The sequence below is a fragment of the Polypterus senegalus genome, chromosome 2 (assembly GCF_016835505.1).
Source record: "Polypterus senegalus isolate Bchr_013 chromosome 2, ASM1683550v1, whole genome shotgun sequence".
NCBI classification, from domain to species: Eukaryota; Metazoa; Chordata; class Cladistia; order Polypteriformes; family Polypteridae; genus Polypterus; species Polypterus senegalus.
In genome coordinates, this window is record NC_053155.1 from 189,575,223 (window position 1) to 189,599,329 (window position 24,107).

Sequence of the window (24,107 nt, forward strand, 5' to 3'; positions counted from 1 at the left end):
CTCACCTTTAAATCAAATCTCTGATTTGTAGCAGGTTGTATGGTGAGTGTTTCATTACGTGATTATAAGTTATAAAATGGAGCTTTCACACTTTATCCAGTCTGCTTTAAGCTCTCACCACCCTCTTCACCTTACTTACTGTCACTCTCTAATGGATATTCTCTTTGTCTAAATGAAACCCAAGTCAAAGAATGTTATGTTCAGTCCTATTTCGTTTTTGTATGTGGAATTGTGTGGAAAGACAAATTTGGTCCTTCTGTGAAGTGCCACATTTGCAGCTGTATTGTTAATAATTTCAGACTTAACGCTGGTTGCCAGGCTAGTGTTTATCCTCCTTGATGGCATGTGGTGTTCAATGTACTTGGTGATACTGTATGTCCCTCCAATCTCGTTTTACTCTTTCATCACAGTTTTCTGTTTCTTTAATTCCGGCCCCTTGTATTTTTTCCCTTTGCCTCTGCATTCCCTGCTCCCCCTTTTGATTCCCCTTTTCTATTCCTTCTCTCCCCTACATCTGTCTCTTCTCTGCACACCATACTATGTAAGACAGTATATGCACAACTTCTCTCTGACTTTACCTTGGCTCTCTTTTCCTCTCTTGTCTTGCCTTGTATGTTTTTATGAGTAATGTGAAAGTCTGATGTGGAAATTATAAATATTGACAAATCAAATGAAAATTACGTTATAGCCTAAAACATATACCAACTATGTGTCATTTGATGGGTCGAAAACCATCCCAATGCCACACTGCAGTAACGGTGACACTGGGCTGTAAACATGACACCATCCTTCGGATGAGACATAAAACTGAGGTCCTGACTCTCAGTGGTCATAAAAGATCACTGGGCATCCTTCGTAAAGAGCAGGATGTGGGCTGATGTCCAGGCTTAATTGTCCTCTATGGCAGAGTCATTCTGGCCCCCTAATCATCCCCTGTCTCTTTTAACACTTTACCACCTAATAGCTCATGTGTGGGAAGTGTACTACTGCAACAATGGCTGTTTACACATCATCCAGGTGGATGCTACACATTAGTGGTGGTTGAAGTGGTTCCCCACCCTCTAATGCGTTTTGAGTAGTGAGAAAAACGGTTTATAAATGTAAAGAATTATTATTATTATTATCATTATTATTATTATTATTATTACTGTAATTAGGCATTCTTGCTGCTAAACTCCAACTTGCTTAATGCTGGAAACCTTAGCCGGGTGATTGTTATACATGGACTGTTCTATTCATAGTTCAGTTAAATAAAAGCAATTGATTATAAAAAAAATGGTTTCTTGACTACAGATAAGAGCTTTACACGTGAAGGCCACCGAAATATGAAAAGAAATATCTTTTTTTTTTTTCAGAATTGTCAACTTCTACTGCTTATGTAAAAGTCATGCCATACTTTTCCTGCCCAGCAAATGAATTAAAAACGTTCAGTCTGCTTTTAAAACAGAAAGGTGATTTTTCTGTGATCACTAGAAAAAGGAAATCCTGGGGTTAGAGGACACATACATGTTACAGAAAGCATTTTTCTAGTTTAGGATTGAAAATCAGAAATGCAAGTCGTTTTTGAATACAATTCAAATCTGCTTTATCTGCATCCACCTTTGAATTAATTCGGTAAGATGACAAACTGTTCTTTCTGACAAACTACACTCTATAATTTTGCTTAAGTTTTAGACATTTCTAGTGAGGAGCAGCCTTAACAGAGATAGCTGGTGAGTTGGCAATGGAGGAGGGTGAATTGGTTCCTACTGAATCCTGGACCTTTCTAGAAACTAAACATTATGTTTATTCATTCTCATCAGGCACTCTGCAGTATTTTATTTTTTTTTGAAGTCACTGAAGTAAATCTGTTTTTAACTACTGTAGCCACTAATAACATTGAACATTTAAATTGTCTGAACTGTTCTAAGCCCTGTAGACTCACAACACGTAACTGAATAGAAAGCTTTCTGCATAAGCACTGCCACAGCATGTAACTGTATTATTATATTTTAAGACATTGCTTAAAGTTCAAACGAATAGTACAATTTGTATTGTATATTAATGCTTAAATAATATATCAATTAAGTTAATGACGGCAGTGGGCTGGCACCCTGCCCGGGGTTTGTTTCCTGCCTTGCGCCCTATGTTGGCTGGGATTGGCTCCAGCAGACACCTGTGACCCTATGGTTAAGATATAGCGGGTTGGATAATGGATGGATGTATTAAGTTAATAAACATTAATTAAAATGTCAAGCCAACCAAACAACACATGAAAAACAAATGTGTAAAACTGCTGTTCACTTTGGATTAGTGCTTGTTACTCATATACTGTAGAGCATTCAAAGCAAAACATTTGCTTAACAGGCCTTGAACCATTCAGAGAACACCACCCCACAACAACCATTGAGTACACGTCTGGGTGTTGGGTACTGTAATTTTTTTTTTTTCTTGTTTTTCTACAGCTCCCCATGCTTTCTTTTTTCCCACTTAAATGCTGTCATGTTTTTCTTCTTTACTTCGCCTTTACCATTACCATACCTTTAGTTTTATCAGCTGGGGGTGTTCCATCACACAGTATATAACCTTTGACATTCTGTCATGTTCTCCCTAAATCAGCATACTTGCCTTTACATGGTGCTACAGGCTGTTCTATACCCAGCACATCCTTCTGGCTCCTTTTATAAATGCTCTACCTTGGGAACTTGCACTGTTTATTTATTTATTCCATGAAGCAAAATGATAAAAAATAAGATTACTAATAACTCACAGTTGAATATCTTTTGAAAACTGGATACATTCTTATACCCAGCATGATGCATTAGACTGTAATTTAGGTGTATTGCTCTTTAGTGTTTCATGTTGGTTATTTCCACCACTTTGACAGCTGCTTATTATTTTGTTTGACATATTGTCATAGAACATCATAACCTTTGTCTCAATCAATAGAATATATTGCTGTCACGCAGGGTCTCATGGACATGAGAAACCTGTCAGCTGTATTATGTGTGCCTGTGTTTTACCCCTCTGGCAATTAGTAATACAAAACTGATTTTTACCTCATAGGTTTCCCTTTCTTTGATATTTCTATGTCAGGAAATGCTTTTAATTCAGGTGCCTCGAATCAGATATATTGAAGGCAATGCTCGCTATCAGATCTATGGTAGCACATTTAACATTTTTTTTCCTCCATATACTGCACTCCAGGCCAGCAGTAAACTGACCTTCAGGCAAACAACTGACTGCAGCAGTATTTACTTTGTAGCAGACTTTACTGAAATCTCTCCCTCACATTTTTACCTAGCCTGAAATCTAAATGGTTTATAAAAAATGATCAGTTAAAATTAGCTAGTGAATTGCCTTACATAATGTCTTTTGCCTGCGGTGGGCTGGTGCCCTGCCCGGGTTTGTTTCCTGCCTTGTGCCCTGTGTTGGCTGGGATTGGCTCCAGCAGACCCCTGTGACCCTGTAGTTAGGATATAACGGGTTGGATAATGGATGGATGGATGTCTTTTGCTGATATAACTGTATTCCTATATAAAACCTTTTCAATGGGGCAATGGAGTACACATTTTGGTGCCATAGTTTTCTTCTTCTAGTTCAGGGATGCTCAGTTCACTGCCCAGTGATTTAGATTACTGTCTTTTACAAAAGTATTCTCTTTATTACTAGCATACACACTAGATTTAAAAATCTCCTGCATTATGAGGTTTGCTTATCCACACACATTTTAACAAAATGAGGGGGATCTGTTGATGGTTTTGTTTACTGTTGTTGAATTTAAAAAACTTCTAAAGAGACTTATTTCACAAAGTAGATTACAGTTGTCCTATGCTACAGTGGATCCAGATCAATTAATTATCAGTTGTAGGTCTACTAATTGTTTGGGACAAAGACATATTTTTTATTGACTTACCCCTCTGCTCCACAGGTTTAAATTATGAATCAAACAAGTCAGACGTGATTAAAGTGCACATTGCAGACTTTCATTTAAGGGTATTTGCATACATTTCAGTCACAGCATGTCGAAATGACAACACTTTTTCTACATGGTCCCCCCATTTCAGTGCACTATATTGTTTGGGACATAGCAATGGTAGGTCAATGAAAGCAGACATATTTAGTACTTTGTTGCCTATCCCTTTTCATGCAGTGACTGCCTTTCATAGACATCAACAGGTGCTGAGTATCGTCTCTGGTGATGCTCTTCCAAGCCTGTAATGCATCCATCTTCAGCTCCTGTTTGTTTCAGGGGCTTCTCTCCAGTAAAGGGAAGCATACTCAGTTGGAATTAAATCAGGTGACTGGCTTGTCCATTCAAGAAATTTTTATATTTTTTAGCTTTGAAAAATACCCTTGTTGCTTTAACAGTATGTTTGCGATCATTATATTGTAGGATGAAGCACCATTGAATGAGGCATTTACTAGAAACTGAGAAGGTAAGATGTTTCCAGACACCTTAGAATTCACTGCGTATCTGCTGCCAGCAGTTCCATTTTCAATGAAGTGTGCCAGTACCTATGATAGCCGTACATGGCCAAATCATTTCAACCCCTCGACTATGTTAAATAGATGAAGTGGTATGCTTTGGATCTTGAGCAGTTTCTTTTTGTTTCCACATTTTGCTCTTGCCATCACTCTGATGCAGGTTCATCTTTGTCTTGTCTGTCCACAAGTACTTTTTCCAGAATTCTGCATAATCTTTTAATTACTTTTTCACAAAGTGAAATCTGACCATCCTGTTTTTGTGGCTAACTAGTAGTTTGCATCCTGCAGTGTGGCCTCTGTATTTCTGTTCATGAAGTCTTCTATGTACAGTGGTGTGAAAAACTATTTGCCCCCTTCCTGATTTCTTATTCTTTTGCATGTTTGTCACACAAAATGTTTCTGATCATCAAACACATTTAAACATTAGTCAAATATAACACACGTAAACACAAAATGCAGTTGTTAAATGATGCTTTTTATTATTTAGGGAGAAAAAAAAATCCAAACCTACATGGCCCTGTGTGAAAACGTAATTGCCCCCTGAACCTAATAACTGGTTGGGCCACCCTTAGCAGCAATAACTGCAATCAAGCGTTTGCGCTAACTTGCAATGAGTCTTTTACAGCGCTCTGGAGGAATTTTGGCCCACTCATCTTTGCAGAATTGTTGTAATTCAGCTTTATTTGAGGGTTTTCTAGCATGAACCGCCTTTTTAAGGTCATGCCATAGCATCTCAATTGGATTCAGGTCAGGACTTTGACTAGGCCACTCCAAAGTCTTCATTTTGTTTTTCTTCAGCCATTCAGAGGTGGATTTGCTGGTGTGTTTTGGGTCATTGTCCTGTTGCAGCACCCAAGATCACTTCAGCTTGAGTTGACGAACAGATGGCCGGACATTCTCCTTCAGGATTTTTTGGTAGACAGTAGAATTCATGGTTCCATCTATCACAGCAAGCCTTCCAGGTCCTGAAGCAGCAAAACAAACCCAGACTACCCACACTACCACCACCATATTTTACTGTTTTCTGAAATACTGTGTTCCTTTTACGCCAGATGTAACGGGACATTTGCCTTCCAAAAAGTTCAACTTTTGTCTCATCAGTCCACAAGGTATTTTCCCAAAAGTCTTGGCAATCATTGAGATGTTTCTTAGCAAAATTGAGACGAGCCCTAATGTTCTTCACCTTTCTTATGGTGGAGTCGTGAACACTGACCTTAATTGAGGCAGGTGAGGCCTGCAGTTCTTTAGACGTTGTCCTGGGGTCTTTTGTGACCTCTCGGATGAGTCGTCACTGCGCTCTTGGGGTAATTTTGGTCGGCCGGCCACTCCTGGGAAGGTTCACCACTGTTCCATGTTTTTGCCATTTGTGGATAATGGCTCTCACTGTGGTTCGCTGGAGTCCCAAAGCTTTAGAAATGGCTTTATAACCTTTACCAGACTGATAGATCTCAATTACTTCTGTTCTCATTTTTTCCTGAATTTCTGTGGATCTTGGCATGATGTCTAGCTTTTGAGGTGCTTTTGGTCTACTTGTCTGTGTCAGGCAGCTCCTATTTAAATGATTTCTTGATTGAAACAGGTGTGGCAGTAATCAGGCATGGGGGTGGCTACGGAAATTGAACTCAGGTGTGATACACCACAGTTAGGTTATTTTTTAACAAGGGGGCAATTACTTTTCACACAGGGCCATGTAGGTTTGGATTTTTTTTCTCCCTAAATAATAAAAACCATCATTTAAAAACTGCATTTTGTGTTTATTTGTGTTATATTTGACTAATGGTTAAATGTGTTTGATGATCAGAAACATTTTGTGTGGCAAACATGCAAAAGAATAAGAAATCAGGAAGGGGGCAAATAGTTTTTCACACCACTGTATAGTAGTCTCTTAACACATACACATCTGCCTCCTGAAGACTGTTTCCACTTTGTTGAATAAGAATTTTGGGCTTTTTCTTAACCATAGTGAGGATTCTTCTGTCATCAGCAGTGGAGGTTTTCCTTGGCCTACTAGTCCCTTTGCAATTGCTGAGCTCACCAGGGCATTCTTTCTTCTTAATCATATTCCTGACAGTTGACTTGGGTAATCCTAAAGTTTTATTAATGTCTCTAATTGTTATATTTTTGTTTTTCAGCCTCATAGTAGCTTTTTTGACTTTCATTGCCTCATGTTGAACATTGGCACGTACAGACTCCAAATGCAGTCTGTATGTAGAAGCAAGCCAAGGTATCTTATACCTGCATTAATGAAGCAATAACAAAAACCCTTGACAACAATTGTCCCAAACATTATGGTACCCTGAAATGGGGTAGAAAAAGTGTTGTCATTTCTACATGGTGTGACCCAAATGTCTTCAAATACCCTTAAAATAAAGCCTGTAAAGTACACTTTAATCACGTCAGAGTTGTTTGATTTGTAATTTTAAACTGTGGAGCAGAGAGGTAAATCAAGGAAGTTTTTGTCTTTGTTGAAAAAAACGTCATGGATGGCAATGTATATGGTTAACAAAAAAATGTTGGCAAGCCTCCTAGAAAACAAATGCACAGTACTTAAGGAAAAAAGGATAGAAAGATAATAATATCATGTACTGTATGTTGCTAAATATGATTCATTCTTCATCAACATTGTGAATACATACACTCAACAAGAGGCAGTCCAGTTAAACAGGTTTATTTGAAAGAAAAAATGAAACTCTCATATTTGTTAAATCAAATATGTGTAGCTCAAATGGCTCTGCAGGATAGACGAGAATGGTCTCGATGGTACAAACCAGATTTCGAAGCCAGTGGCAGAGAAAACCAGGATGGATATTGCTTCCTCCCCAGAGGCAAAACAAAGCACACCAAAACCAGAATAAATCGCTTGATTCCACTCACTACATCACGCAATGGCCTTCCAGTCCTTTAACTTTGATAATAAAAACCACTCCAGTCTTGCAAGGGCTCTTTTTCTGCCTAATGCAACCTGTACACCTTTCATTTTATTTTAAATCTTCAAAAGAAAAACATAGTTTCAAATAATCATTAATACTAAAATAACTTACTTCATATGCTCTTTAGAGACCAAAACTTAAATTGTTGTAGAAAGCTGAGAGCAAGAATGTCTTAGACCTGACTAATTCAAATTAATGTAACAAATGATTGCTCTGCAAAGATGTTTTTAACACGGGCATTAAGGGTATCAACTCCACACTCACACACTGATTCAGCAAGGAATCACAACCATGACACCGGACCTGGGAGAAAGCAGCTTACTATGAACTGCCAAGCTGCTCATGTAAAGTTATATGTGATTCAATGATAAGGCCTGTACATATTTTATGCAGTTTTAATTTATTAGAGTGTCATTACATTCAACATTGAAATATAATTTATCTTGTGACATTGCAAATACCTGGACTTCATAGTTATTTAAATACCAAAATTATATAATATTTTATTTAACATTCAACAAATTTATATTGTTCATTTAGCAGATGTTATATCATGATGCAATAACTAAATATATGTATATATACAGATACTGCTTTATTTTTAACCATATACAAAAGTACCAAACAATTTTATTAAAACTGATTGCCATTCTTAAGCATTGCATTTATTTTTGAAAGTAAAATATGATTAAACATTTTTCACTGATAAATATAATTAATTTTATTAATTTTCACAAATAATTACATGTTTTCATTTACAAGTACCTAGCAATAAGATCACATTAAGCATATTCAATATAATTTACTGCAATTCAATATTTCGATCAAAAGATCAGATTATTGTCAACGTAAAACTCACTGTTCTAAACCACATCTGAACAGAAATTCACATTTATTAAATAAATATTACTTAAAATGATATTCGGAAAAAAAATCAATTGTGCAATTGTAATGTTCAGTATAAGAAAATATACTTAATACCTCTGGCACTAAACATACACATCATTTCACAGATGAACTTCAGCACAGGAAATATATCACAGTACAACAGCCGATTTTAATGGATTCAAGCACAGCCATTTGTCCAGAAAATAAACATTTAAATCAATGCGTTTCCAGAAACTTGGCACTTGCGTTTTATTTGTTCATGTTTCTGGTGAAATTGTAAAAAATGTCTTTCTGCCTTTTTAACAGCTCCCATGTGTTTATCTGTTTTGGATTTTTGAATTTCTGATTAATTACGTAAATGCTTTGTTTTACAAGACAAGCAATAGAAATCCAAATATACAGTACTGTGTTCCATTGACAGAATGACGTTATTGCTTTGCAAGAGGCTATAACAGTTTAAAAGAATCTTTTATTATACTGATAATTCTCTTTAATGCCTTATTTAACTTAAGGTCAAAGCATATAGTACTGTACAGCTTAAAATTTGTAACAACACAACTGTGTCCACATTTCTTGTATTAGTATATGTCTTCTGTAATAACCAAACAGACATTCTTGTATATGTATACTTAAATGTATACATTAATTAACAAAATAAGCTCTGCCCGTTGAGTAATACAAGTATTTTGGGTTCTTTTCAGGTTTAAGTTAAATCAGTCATACAGTATGCTTTAAAAGAATTTCTTCCAGCAAATGTCTTGTGCTCTGCCTGTAAATAAATACAAAATCAAATCTTGTGGTTTAATATGTAAAATGTTATGAATGGTTTTAACAGCCAATCAAGAATAAATTACTATTAACAAAACACATTTTATATATTTTTCATAAGATGAGGAAACATGGCAGCTAGATATTTAATGCAGTTTATACTAGCTAATACTTCACAATTTTGTTCTACAAAAATATACTGCACCACCATAACATAATAACTATATAAACACTTCAACCTTATTTGAATTTTAAAATCAATCATTAATACATTAGGATTTTATTTTACTACAAGATTAGCACAGGAAAGACTGCACACTCTTACAGTTTTGTATGGTTTTTTTTACTGGATTGCGTGGTTCCTCATAGAACCATTGCTTGACAAAGCACAATTTCATTCTGGGAAGGGTTCTTTGCATATTAAGTTGGTGCTTTGAAAAACTTCCTTATAATTAAAAAAATTAAATCTTTAATGTATAGTAGGCTACCTATCAGAAAACTGATAGATTACTAAAACCTGGACTTGACCTGTATTATTGTAAGTCCTTTTAATATAAGGAGCCCATTGATATATCACAAATTTGTTATCATCTACTCATGGTTATTTACTGTATGAAGTCTGTTACAGATCTAACTAAATGTTCTTTCTGGAACCTTCATGTGGATGGGTCTTACAGATAGATAGATAGATAGATAGATAGATAGATAGATAGATAGATAGATAGATAGATAGATACTTTATTAATCCCAAGGGGAAATTCACATTCACAAATTCTTTTGGAACAAAATATGGTTCTCTTATGGCATCTCTCTGAATAACTGCACTGTCACCTTTACTTTTAAGAGTGTGGTATACCACCACCATGATTCCATAGCCATGTGTTGGCTTGCCTGTCCCTCTTGGCCCCTGAGTAGCAAAGATATGTACGCCGTTTAGATAAAAAAAAATTGCAATAATCCAGTATGCTTTCAAAAGCAGTTCTTAATTATCCTATATTTACAGATAATTGGAATAGTAAGCGACAGTTTTTGAGATTTCAAGCAAACCAGGAAGCTGAAATGGTGCTGGGTACAGAATTCAAACTGCAATAGTAAGAAACAATAATGTGTACTTTTATTTTACATCCTCCTGGTCCAAACAATTATATAATGGAAAGCAAAACAGATCAATACATTATCATTATTTTAAACAGATTAATTTATGATAGATACCTTCACTTAATAATTTAACATTTCTGTGTTTATAAATTGGCTGTAGATGTTAACTCTGTATCATCACCCACCATAATTAGTCTTGGTGGTTAACATGTCTTGCTTTTTAATTAAAATTGTAAACTGATTCTAATTACCTTCTTTAATTAAAAATGCCTGCTTAAAGACTTATTCTCTGTTACTACTGTAAGTTCTGCCAGTTCAGGAATGACAATGCTGGTTTTAATTGTAAAAACCAAAATGCTTTCATTTAATGCAATGCAGATTTTTCCATATGATGAAACAACTTACACTTATGTTCTCCAGATATATTTATTTTATTTTAATTACAGTGACTTTATACTTGTCTACAGGATGTTCAAGTATACACAGGGAGTATGTATACACTTTTTTGAACCTAGGTCACTGTAGCTGTAACTAAGAAAAATGATGTCTCTCCATATTGATTAGTTTGTCAAGAAATTCTTAAGAACAATTTAGGAAGGAAGCAAAGAGATACATTGCTTCTTGCTTGGTCAAAGTTATAATAAACAGGTTTATTAGAAAAATGAAGAAAGCAATAATGACCATGTTCAATTTTAAAGGAGTAAAAAAAGACAATAACTGAATTACAAAGAAGAACATCAGAATTTGAATATATGTAAGAAATGCTTCAAAATGGAAACAGAAACCTAATAGGTCTCCAGGGCCACAGATGTATAGGTAATGTGGCATCGTCAGTCATATATATAACTAATATTTTTCATTGACTGAAACAAACTTGTACAACATGTAACCATATTTATGAGTTTCTAGGTATTTTCCTATTCAGAATCTGTTTGAGACACCTAATGCAGCTGCTATACACAACCCTCATGACAGATGTGGTTTCCATTAATTAAGCTGAAACTTACAACAGAGTGGTTGGTACTTTTTAGAGAGGTAATTCTTGTTGTACTTCTTCCCGTGCTTTGGGTCCTCATAAGCAGTCTGGCTCTGCAGCAGCACAGCTGGTTATTAAAGTGTTTTTGAAAGCTCTTGCTTAGAAGATAAAGGGCAAACGGGTTAACACACGAATTGGAAAAAGCAAGGATCCTGGCACAGATGCTGAAAATGTAATGCAATAAAGATGTGTCCACCTCTGAATAGTGATAAGAACGATATAAGTAGATGACATGATTTGGCAGCCAGCAAAATGCAAACAACCCTACAAATACCAGTACTGTTTTTGCCAGCCTCTTTCTGGATTCAATCTGTTGAAAAAGAAAAAAAAAAAAGAAAGAAGAAGCATTGTGAGTAAAAAAACACTATTTATTCCAGAAGACCTTCCACTAGTAACCGAAGCTGAAAATTCTATTTTAATGAACTTGTATAATCCTAATAAAAGAAGTCTGAAGTTACAATAAATTACAGATGAAGAATTTAGTCTATCAGTATGAAAACTGGTTTGGTTCAACTCAGTCATTTAAAATAAGTACTTTAGCACCTGTGATTCTTGAATTAAGATACTTTTCTCATGTGATCCATAAGCAGTGAGGCAATCAAAACATATTCCTCAGGATTATGAATTATGATTCATAAGGTCAATGGTCCATCTTTCGTTGTATCAACTTAAAAATTGATAAAATATTAACACTTTGAATAATTTTGTCATTTAGTCCTCTACTACTTTACCCCACTAAAATTCTTTATTATTTAATTCAGTAGATTTAGAAATCTGATTTAGAAGGACTTCATGTGCACTGTTAAAATTGCAAAAAACTGGTCCTTCAGTCAAGTTTCTGATCACTGAAAAGATTTCAGCTAATCCAATGGCTACATTTTAAACACCCATTGAACTCTGACTAGTCTGAGGGTTAGCCACATTAAATTGCTGTCTTGGCTTTCTATTTCCAAGTTCATGTTCAGATGTTTGTCAATTCCAACCACCCTTTTATTTTTGATGTAGTTGATACCATGACATCTTGCTCCAGAACCTAGAAACCACACCTTTTTTGCAACACTCCATATTTAAAAATATGTTTACATTTTACATGAAAATGGTTCTTTATATCCTACCCAATTTAAATTATGATTCTTTATTTACCCTGCTTTTGTTTAACATTAGAACAATCCAGATAAGAGCAGGACTTTCAACCCAACAAAACGTACCATTTCTTTCCATTTAATTCCTCCAAAATAACATCAAGTCTAGGTTTGAAAGTCCATAGTTCCCTATTATGTCTATGGTTCTCTGTGCAAAGTAAAATTTCCTAATGTTTGTACAAAATTTACCCTTAAGAAGTTTAGAACTGTGTCCCCGTGTTCTTGATGAACTCATTTTAAAATAACAGTCTCGATCCACTGTACTATCCATCCATCCATCCATTATCCAACCCGGACACGGGGGTCTGCTTGAGCCAATCCCAGCCAACACAGGGCACAAGGCAGGAAAAAAAACCCAGGCAGGGTGTGCACAAACACACACACACCGAAGGGACAATTTAGAATCGCGAATGCACCTAACCTGCATGTCTTTGGACTGTGGGAGGAAACCCACGCAGACACGGGGAGAAACATGCAAACTCCACGCAGGGAGGACCCGGGAAGGGAACCTGGGTCTCAGAACTGCGAGGCAGCAGCGCTACCCACTGCGCCACCATGTTGCCCCTCCACTGTACTAATTCCCTTCATAATTTTAAACTCTTCAATCATGTCACCTCTTAATCTTTTACTTAAGCTGAAAAGCTCAGCTCTTTTAATCTTTGCTCATAACTCATCTCATGTAGACCTTAAATCAGCCTAGTTGCTCTTCTCTGGACTTTTTCTAGTGCTACTATGTCCTTTTTGTAATCTGGAAACCAAAACATGACCATGAAGTCTTCCTACTCACCTTCTAACTCCTCATGAACATTTGACACCAACTCAGCATTGCAAATGCTTGTTGCATGCCTCAATAACTTCATTAAATTTACTTGGATGTATTATCACTTTGCTCCTTTTACCACTGATGCTTTGTAGTGCACTGAGCCACATAGTGCAGTAACTGGAGAAATTGCACAAATAAATGCAGTGGTTTTGGAAGTTGGAGGAAAAAAACTTGCTGGTTTTTAGTGTTCTATTAAAAAACATTTTTTACATGAATATACATAGATAACATTTATATATATTTAACTGGTTGTCACCTTTGTTATGTTCACTTGATTATCAATTGTCTTCTTGAAAAAAGAAACTCACACATTGATAGGTTAAAAAGTAATCTAAAATGATTTGAAAATTAATGTAGAGACTGATCAGAATCTCATTAAAAACATGACAATTATTTCAATAAAAAGTAAATCCTCTGTTGGGAATTTGTTATATAACAGAAAGCTCATGCACACCATTTGCTTAATGGCTAATGTCCGTAAACAGCATGAGATGACTTCAGATTCAGAATATTGCTAAAGTAAAATGCAGTAGCTATGCTGGATTCCCATAACCAAGACTGAGAACTGCTGTGGTGCAGAACTATTTTGCTAACCAGCTTGTAAACTGAGAATTTCTGAGGGTGGCCTTTTTAAGTAATCAAATTCTCAGGGGACTGTTTGGACTTAATGCTATTAATTTTTACGGAATATTTCCTTACATCTGTCGTGACCTAACATTCACACTAAAGCTTAAAAGCTATATTATATTCAGTAAAAGGCACATTTCTATTTCTATTATTTTGAAGGGTAACTATACTTGTTTCTCTTAAGGATGTTATTCTGGACATTTTTTTTAAATCAATTTATCTCATTTTAAGGGTACAGATTGTCAGAAACGACCCTGGCTAAAGCATTAGTTTATAACTGGGCATAATCGCTTCCATGCTCACCCAGGACTCTGATATAGTGAGATTCCAGCGTCTGCATACCATAGCATTATTTGCATTGCAAAAGATGTCCTTGATAAAAACATACTGTATTACTAGTTAGCCCAAACCACAACAAATTGTGGACTATTGGTCTAGCACTTAAATCAAATTTTAGAAGCATGATAGCGTGTAGAGTGTAATAGAAGTCTGCAATAACCATGCAATCACTCATGACATCCTCACTCAAACTCATCCATTGCATGGTGCTTGTTACATGTATAAAATGGAGTGTATTTTTCATTCCAACAGTTGGCACGTTCAGCCAAAACTACAACCTAATAAAGAATATTTTAAACACAAATAAAAAACTTTATTGATAGAGTATGGATCTGGGGAGGCCAGTGTGCCTTTTTATAGCTGTTAATGTAATTTTTTCTTTATTTACATATTTTTATCCCTGCTCTCATATTGCTACATTTAATGTTTAATGGATTTGTATGACAGTTGAACTCTCTCTGTCATTCATCATTATTACTTATATTTTTTCTGTTTAAATGTTTATTCTTTAAGTTATAGGGTCTGCTTGTCTGATGCTTCCTCGTTTATGTGGCATTTTCATATTAGATTCTCACCAATACGGGCCACAGTGGCTGCAGGGTTTTTGTCCCAGCGACTTTCGCCATTAGTTATCAATTACTAATTCTAATGGAACATAATATAATACCTTGATTATAACGGAGTTGTATTTTATTTGTTTTATTATTTCCTTACCCATCATCCTAACAATAATGAGATTTAAAGTGATCTAATTTACATCGAGATTATATGTGTGTCTTTCATACAATATCTATCCGAATAACATATCTGAAAAGAAAAGAGTGAAGTTCTGAGAAATATCGATCTACCATGGCCCACTAAACATTTAAACTGTGATCTCTGGAAAAGAAAAAGAAAATAAGTTTTGGTAATAACTGGTGTCACAGAATGAGAACTCAGATAAGCCATAGAATTAAATGATGGGATTCACTAATAGTTAAATGGGAGACTGAAGTAAAATGGCATCCCTCCAGGACTGCTCAGGACCCCTGTATTAGCTGGTCATTTGTTCACTGACTTTGCACGTTGTTATTGTTTAGACTACTAGTTAAGGAAAAGTTAAGACAAAAAAAGAATGTTAAATTAGCAGCAGTAATTGGTTAGTAATTAAGTGGCTGAAATGAAAATATTAGACCACTGCAGACTTCTAGGGTTATAGTTTGACACCTCAATTCATTTTATTTCTACTTTCATTACAAAATGAACAATACGCTGAAATAGATGGTGTATCGCAAGCATTAATGCTGATTATGCTCAACAGAGTGTAACTGCCACATGAACTGATATCAGCTTAGATAATATAGCTCAGGCAAGTCAACATACAGTAAAAGCAGAAATAATGTATTGATTATAGGCCTCTTTCAGAAAGATGATTTTCTAAAGTCAATCCTCATTTATCTTTTATTGCAATATTTATGTTTTACTAAAACTGCCAAACTGAAAGAGTTAGAAATGTAAAGCAGGTAATAAAAATAATTCATTAGATTTTCTTGTATTATTTTTCCTTTAGTTAATTACCTTTTATTAGTTTAAACATCATCAGTTGATCACATTAAAACAAAATGCATTACATAAACAGTTAATGATTATAGTAAATATGCAATATACTCTTTGGCTATAATCATGTAATATACTTACCTGCCTTCGAACATGAATGTTGCCCTCCACTGGTATATTATATGCACTCCTGATCAGATTCTTTGCAATATAATAGTAATAAATTGATATTATGAAGAGAGGAATTACATAAAAAACAAGAAATGACACCATTGAATGAATCTTTGGGTGCAAGTCGCCTGAGTGAGGGTATGGTGCGCAGCTGACAAATGATTTATTAGTGTCCATCACATGGAATGTATGAAGATCAGAAAATATCGCCTCTGGTACAGCAAGAGTCATGGAGAAAATCCATATCATCACAGCTCTGATACATATTTTTGCTGTGGCATGGGAAGTCTGGATGTCCATTGGTCTGACAATAGCTTTGTACCTGGAAAAGATACAGAAGTATAAAGATAGCAAAATACTATTGCATTCATTTTGTTTTTTATGATATAATATTTTATGCCAATGTTCACTGTTAAATGAGCACAACATATAATTAATAAAACTGATTAGTCAAAACAATTTAATCAAACATTAGATTAGCAACATCCTTCAAGTTTCCATAAAGCTACAACAGGCCAGATGAACTTTTTCACTTTCAAAACCACAATATAATAATAGGCAACATATTCTACAATAATTTTAACTTTAAATACTTTAGAAATAGGAATGCTTGTAAAAGAAGTGTTCACTGAAACAACAATTATAAAAAAATATAAACAGATGCCAAAAATGTGTTATTGTACCTCATCATGTTAATTACTCTTTTTCAAATGTTGTAACTCAAAACGTTCATGTTCAGTGCTCTTTTAAAGCAATGTCCAATATCATCTTGAGCAAACACCAAGAAAAACTAAAGAAAAATAGTCTAATTCAGCCAAAACTCATTATGGACATGCTGATAATGAAAAAAAAATGTAATGTTAAGAATTTATTTTTCATTAATCATGTATTAAAAGAAAGCCAGTATTACAAAATAAAAAGTACATTAAAAGGCTCCAGATAATACAGAATTGCAGTCAAAAATGTATTGGCTATTTTGCTCAGTTCTGTGAAACTTATTCTCAAATGTATTCTGTCCCCTACAGCAATACCTCATTGTATCTAAATCACATACCTCTGCATACCAATTAATCTTTAATAATAAAGAATTAAAACATAAAAGATCAGAAATTATTATTTTTTACAGATAAAAAGGGTTGTACTATTTTTTACTTAATATAAATGAATATTATAGTAAAATTGGATAATATAATATTTTTAGTTTCTAAATCATTTATTTTATACACAGATAAAGGAGACACACAGCTTTTTAAACAGCAGATGCTGAGCCTGGATGAGTCACCTGCATGGATCATAGCACAATGCACAATAAAGAGCTCTGGAGACACCAGGTCACCAGGAGAAAATTCCATGAGACCAGGAAGAGAATGCCATCTCTTAACAAGTCTAAAGAGCAAACATTGAATCAACAGGGCAAAGGCATAACATCTAATTACCAACATCAATAGGCTACCTACAGTTTTGCAAACCCAATTTGTGTTTTTATTTTTCTTTACACTTTAATAGATTTTAACATTTGTGCTTGCTTTGTCCTGGGTATGACGATAAACTGCATCCGGCCTTGCAAGTGGTCCTCCAACTTGCAGGGAAATCATGGGATTTGATGGCACGATTAGAACTCCAGCCACCGTAAAAAAAACTTCACAAAACTCTGAGACTACAAAAAGGACTCCTTTTTGCTCTCCGCGGGAGCAGCTCTGCTGCAGCTGCCTAAAGGAAGGCTGCTTGCATCATGAAGGGGATAGGGGAAAGCCCTTGGGAGCCCCATCCCCGGGAGAGTCGAAACCATTGGAGAGCCAACAGGGTCGGGTCTGTTGGGAATGGAACGTCTTGTCTCTCCGGTAAGATGACCATCTTCCTCTGCTGTCGGAAGAGCTGTGTAAACTCCGCATTTCAGTGGCGGCACTCTCTGAGGTGCGCAGACCAGGGACTCGCCAGATCTCTTCAGGTGGATACACCTTTTATTGGTCTAGTCGGTCTGATGGCTGCCATACTCAGAGAGTAGCTGTTTCTGTAGCGGACTAGCTTCTTCCGATGGTGTCCGATGTCACTCCTTTCAACGAGCGTATTATGGGACTCCCTGGGTGCCTTGTCTGTTGTCTCAGTGTATGCTCCGACCGCGGTGAGTGATGTCTTGGCGAGGGAGACATTTTATTCGCAGCTTCGCTAGGTGGTTGATGGGTGCCCACAAGGTGACACTCCTCTGGTCATGGGTGACTTAAATGCAGCCACTGGCATTGACAGGGCTGGCTATGAAGATTGTCTCGCTCCCCGTGAGTCTGGTGACCGTGGTGAAAGTGGCTCCATGTTCCTTGACTTTGCAAAAGGTCAGGGGCTGCAAATCAGTGGATACTGGTTCTAGCGCCCTGAACCGCATCGTTGGACTTGGTACTCCAATACTGGTGGTGCGGTAAAGGAGATTGATCACATCCACATGGGCAGACGCTGGAGGCTCATAGAAAACTGCAGGGTCTACAGAAATGGCCAGTTTGTGAATTCTGACCACAGACTTGTTGCTGCTACTCTTAGGATCCAGCTTAGGTCTAGTAGGTTACCACCTATTATGAAAATGAGCCTGGACTTGGACAGACTCCATGACCAGGCTGTTTCTAATGAGTATGCACGCAGTTGGTGTGAGGAACTTTTAGATTTGGATACAACTGCCGATCCTAACATGATGTGGGAGACCTTACATGACAAGACCCTGAAGGTTGCTGAGGGTTGTGTTGGTGTTACCAGTGTTCTCAGAAGGAGGTGTTTCATCTCGCAGGGCAGCCTGGATATCATCGAGAGGAGTCGCAGCGCACGGCTCAATGGCAACTCTGGTCTGTACCGGGAACTGAGAAGGACGGCTGCGAGGGCTCTGAGGGCAGATAGAGGGGTTTGTTAGAGGAATCTGTGAGCAAGTGGCACACCATCTGTGGTCTAGCGACCCACGTCCTGCTTACAAATTAATTGAAGCATTACGCTCATCTGAATTTGTTCCTTGGAGAGTCGCAGTCAGGGTGGCTGATGGAATAGTCCTTACGGATGACACTGCAGTTGTGACCCGCTTGGCTGGCTACTTTGAGCAGTTGTTCAAAGCTGATCCTCTGTCTAGGACGTTGGATATCTCTGGGTTCACGGTTCTTGAGGCTGATCCTCTGATTAGCTGTGAACCACCCAGTCTCACTGAGATTGCACAGGTGGTGAACCAACTGAGGGGGGGAAAGGCTGCAGGGATCTGTGGTATCCGGGGTGAACTTCTCCAGGCTGGTGGTAAGGCTGTCCTCCTGGCATTGCAAGCAATTATTGCTTCCATTTGGGAAACTGGCATCATCCCAACTGACTGGAAAACGGGACTTGTCGTCCCTATCTGGAAAGGGAAGGGTGATCACCTGGATTGCAGCAACTACAGGGGGATAAAACTGCTCTCGGTGCCGGGTAAGGTCCTTGCTAGGGTCGTCCTCAATAGGATCCATGATCACTTGCTCACCTACCAGCAACCGGAACAGTCTGGTTTTATGCCTAAGAAGTTTCTTTGCAGCCTTTGTTGATTGAGCTGCCCTGTGGGACATCCTGAGGGTTCGCGGGATCGCCTCGAGGTTGCTGGAAATCATGGCCAGCCTGTACAATGGTACTGTAAGTGCTGTGCAGAATGGAGGGAGGACCTCTTCGTTTTTCCCAGTTTATTCTGGGGTTCATCAGGGGTGTGTTCTTGCTCCTACTCTGTTCAATGCTTGTATGGACTGGGTGTTTGGGCAAGGTCGTGAGGTCCAGTGGCTGTGGGACATCTGTTGGTGAAGAAAGATTCACGAATCTTGACTTTGCTGATGATGCTGTGATCTTTGCGGAGTCAATGGAGGCTCTGATCATGACGCTCGAGAAACTGGTTGCTCATGGAGCCCCGAATGAGGCACATTACCTGCTTTGTGAGGGAGCATCAGTTATAGAACTACGGCCATGTGGCGCGTTTCCCTGAGGGTGATCTGGCTCATAAGATCCTCATTGTTGGGGATCCGAGTGGCTGGACCAGGCCAAGGTGTTGCCCACGTAACACTTGGCTATGGCAGACAGAGGGTCATTTCCGGAGGGTGGGACTGGACCGTGCGTCTGCCTGGGGGGTTGCAAATCGGGATCCCAAGTTGTTTTGTTGTGTAGTGGGTGTGGCAACGCACTGTACCAGTGCATGCTCCCCAACTCGACTTGACTTGCTTGCAGAATTTACATTGAAATTCGAACATATAGTCACAGAATGCAGCAAAGAAGGTAGGTGCACATAGTATATTTTGCAAGAAAGTGACGTTTCAAGCCTTCAGTGCCTTCTGTGATCCTGGGAATCATGAACTCACTACCAAAGAACTGGCCAAGCTGTTGAAAAATGTCAGGGCCTACAGAGAATGCAGCTTGCTGTGTTTTGTGAAACGTGGCTAACAACTACCATCCTAGATGTTAACATGGAGCTACCCGGGTTTAGCACAGTTAGAGCGGACAGAGACGCAAATAACTGTGGGAAGCAGAAAGGAGGAGGACTCGGTCTCTATGTGAATACAAGGTGGTGCATCTCTGGACATGTAAATGTCAAAATTTTCCACTTGCTGCATCAACTTCTGTATGGACATTGTAGTTCCATTAGGAACAGTATGCTGTTATGCTAACAACAAGCCATGGATTACAAGTGACATCAAGGGCCTTTTAAACCAGAAGAAAAGGGCATTTAAAGGCGGTGATCAGCATGAGCTCAAGATCGTGCAGAAGGAACTCCGAGTCCAGCTCAGGGCGGCGAAGGAGCAGTACAGGAGAGAGCTGGAGCAGAAGTTGCAGAATAACAGCCTGAAGGAAGTATGGGATGGGATGAAGATCATTACTGGCTGCAGCTCGAAGTGGGGTGCCAACATCGAGAGAGACATGGAGAGAGCAAACCAAATGAACAATTTCTTTAACAGGTTTGACCACCCTAACCCACTCTCACCTTGGAGTATTGTATCCACACCCATCCTTCTGCTAATATCAGCATCGCAGAGACATCCACACCCACAATTACAGCAGCCCAGGTGAGCAGAGAGCTGAGGAGACTTTGTGCCAGCAAAGCAGTGGGTCCAGATGGAGTATCGCCACAACTGCTGAAGGCCTGTGTGCTGGAGCTGGGAAGTCCTCTATAGTGCATCTTCAACCTGAGCCTGGAACAGTCCCGAGTCCAGAGGCTTTGGAAAACATCTTGCATCACCCAAGTCCCAAGGGTATCACCTCATACTGAGCTGAATGACTTCCGGCCTGTCGCTCTGATGTCACATGTGATGAAGACCATGGTGCGGCTGCTGCTTCACCACCTGAGGCCACAGGTCCGCCATGCCCTCGACCCTCTACAGTTCACATACCAGGAGAAGGTGGGAGGGGAGGATGCCATTATCTGTATGCTACACCGATCCCTCTCCCACTTGGACAGAGGCAGTGGTGCTGTATGAATTATGCTTCTGGACTTCCCTAGTGCCTTCAACACCATCCAACCTCTGCTCCTTAGGGACAAGCTTACAGAGATGGGAGTAGAGACCTCAGTATGTGTGTCTCGGGTACTGCAGGTCTGACATTGTGGTCAGCAATGCAGGAGTGCCGCAGGGGACTGTACTTTCTCCGGTCCTGTTCAGCCTATATACATCGGACTTCCAATACAATTCGGAGTAATGCCACGTGTAGAAGTTCACTGATAACACTGCTATCGTGGGATGCATCAAGAGTGGGCAGGAGGAGGAGTATAGGAAACTAATCAAGGACTTTGTTAAATGGTGCGACTCAAACCACTTACACCTGAACACCAGTAAAACCAAGAAGCTGGTGGTGGATTTTAGGAGGCCCAGGCCCCTCCTGGACCCCGTCATTATCAGAGGTGACTGTGTGCAGAAGGTACAGACCTATAAATACCTGGGAGTGCAGCTGGATGATAAACTGGACTAGACTGCCAATACTGATGCTCTGTGTAAGAGAGACAGAGCCAACTATACTTCCTTAGAAGACTGGCGTCCTTCAACATCTGCAATAAGATGCTGCAGATGTTCCATCAGATGGTTGTGGTGACTGCCCTCTTCTACGCTGTGGTGTGCAGGGGAGGCAGCATAAAGATCAGGGACGCCTCACGCCTGGACAAACTGGTGAGGAAAGCAGGCTCTATTGTAGGCACGGAGCTGAACAGTTTGACATCCGTGGCAGAGCGACAGGTGCTGAGCAGACTCCTGTTAATTATGGAGAATCCACTGCATCCACTAAACAGTGTCATCTCCAGACAGAGGAGCAGCTTCAGAGACAGACTGCTGTCACTGCCCTGCTCTACTGACAGACAGAGGAGATCGTTCCTCTCCCACACAATGCGACTCTTCGATTCCACCTGGGGGAGGTAAACGTTAACATTAAACAAAGTTATTGTCTGTTTTACCTGCATTTTTATCACTCTTTAATTTAATATTGTTTTTTATCAGTACAGTAATCCCTCGCTATATCGCGCTTCGACTTTCGCGGCTTCACTATATCGCGGATTTTATATGTAAGCATAACTAAATATATACCACGGATTTTTCGCTGCTTCGCGGGTTCTGCAGACAATGGGTCTTTTTACTTCCTGTACATGCTTCCTCAGTTGGTTTGCCCAGTTGATTTCATACAAGGGACACTATTGGCGGATGAATGAGAAGCTAACCAATCAGAGCATGCAGTTAAGTTCCTGTGCTAAATGCGGTGTTAACCAGGAAGTCTCGTCTCGCTCATTTAGCATGTGTTTCACTGTGTAAAGAGTTAACTTTTGTGCTCTTTTGTGTTTATCTTTGTGCATAGTCAAGCCCTTCATTATGGCTCCAAAACGATCTGCTCCTGCTACTGCTTCAGGGGCCATGCCCAAGCGCCAACGGAAGATGTTAACGATTGCCGAAAAGGTAAATGTTTGGGATTTGTTGAAGGAAGGGAAAAGCTTCACTGCTGTAGGATGCCATTACAGCATCAATGAGGCTACGATTCTTTTTATTTAAAAAGTAGGAAAGGAATATAAGATCTATGGCCGCAGTATCCTTTTAACCAGGGTGCAAAACGAGTTGTAAGTGGATGTAATAAGGCAGTAGTCTGGATGGAATCTGCTTTAGGGATTTGGATTGAAGACTGCCGGAAGAACAACAACGGCGGTGCTACACAGTCGCCTGAAGTGGCTCCTTTGTTGTGCAGTAAAATTAAACTCATTGTTATTGGACAAGTCATCGTGTCATTGTTGGTGAGTAACCATAATTAATTTTCTACTTATAGTACTTAGTACATGTACGTACGTTTAGTGTCACTGTACACACATTTACTGTATACAATTTTTCTTGCATTGTATGTACAGTATTTATTACTGGTGGCCTGTCTATCATAATGGCTGTAACTTATGTGATATCGGAGACACTCGATATCTTTAAAATAATATTTAGTTTTTACTGTATATAAACAGTGTGTTTACATACATAATTTCAATGAATCTTACCTAATATCTAAGAGAATACAAAGGGATTATGCTGTATAACTGTGCAGGGAATATTTATAAACAGTGTGGGAGAGTTTATAAGGACTTAAAATATATAAAAATCTATCTATCTATCTATCTATCTATCTATCTATCTATCTATCTATCTATCTATCTATCTATCTATCTATCTATCTATCGCCAAGTTTTGAAGGTCACTAGAGTTCAATTGTCTACCACACTACTTAGTAGCTTATTCCACATGCTGAATCTTTTTAATGAGGTCAATGAGACACGTGTTTAATGACTTTGTACCATAATTCAGGATAGGTTTCTCTGTTTGGAATTTCGGCACAGACAAAACGATCTACATCATCAGCAGTTAATAATTTTTTTTTGCAAATTAACCAATAAATTTATGTGAATTTATTTTGAAATTCTCCTGACTTAAACTTCAAAGCCTTACAATATTTACATACTTCTGACATATCACCTATGTCCATATATTCAATCTCTATTCACCTTTTCGTTACTTCTCCAAGTAATAATTTCTCTTTCTTTGTGCTAATGCGAGGATTACTTTCTTTGTTTTGACACTGTCGTTTTTTTCTGCATCTTATTCTGCATGTGTTTGGCCCCCTTGTTTTTTAACCTCTTTATGACGTTTTACTTTGTTTTCTACTCTGTCTTTTATTTTTGAGCTCACTTTATCCTGCTTTTTTTTCAATGACACCTGGTCTGGTCCATGGTGATTATTTTCCCTTTATCGAGTAATAATTTCCGTTTATTGCACTACTGCGATCATTACTTTCTTTTTTTTTATTAT

The 24,107-nt window shown here is 38.2% G+C and overlaps 1 protein-coding gene across 1 annotated transcript in view; it reads right to left on the bottom strand.

The window, feature by feature from the left end:
• Positions 1–7,791: 7,791 nt before the first annotated feature.
• Positions 7,792–24,107, bottom strand: part of grpr (gastrin-releasing peptide receptor) — a 115,318-nt gene continuing 99,002 nt past the window's right edge. Inside the window, exons 2-4 of the mRNA XM_039745066.1 lie at positions 15,796–16,147; positions 11,159–11,497; positions 7,792–9,054 (exon numbers count right to left, since the gene is read on the bottom strand). Of these exons, the coding sequence (XP_039601000.1) occupies positions 8,989–9,054; positions 11,159–11,497; positions 15,796–16,147 (757 nt within the window). The 3' untranslated portion in view covers positions 7,792–8,988. The remainder of the gene's footprint in view (positions 9,055–11,158; positions 11,498–15,795; positions 16,148–24,107) is intronic.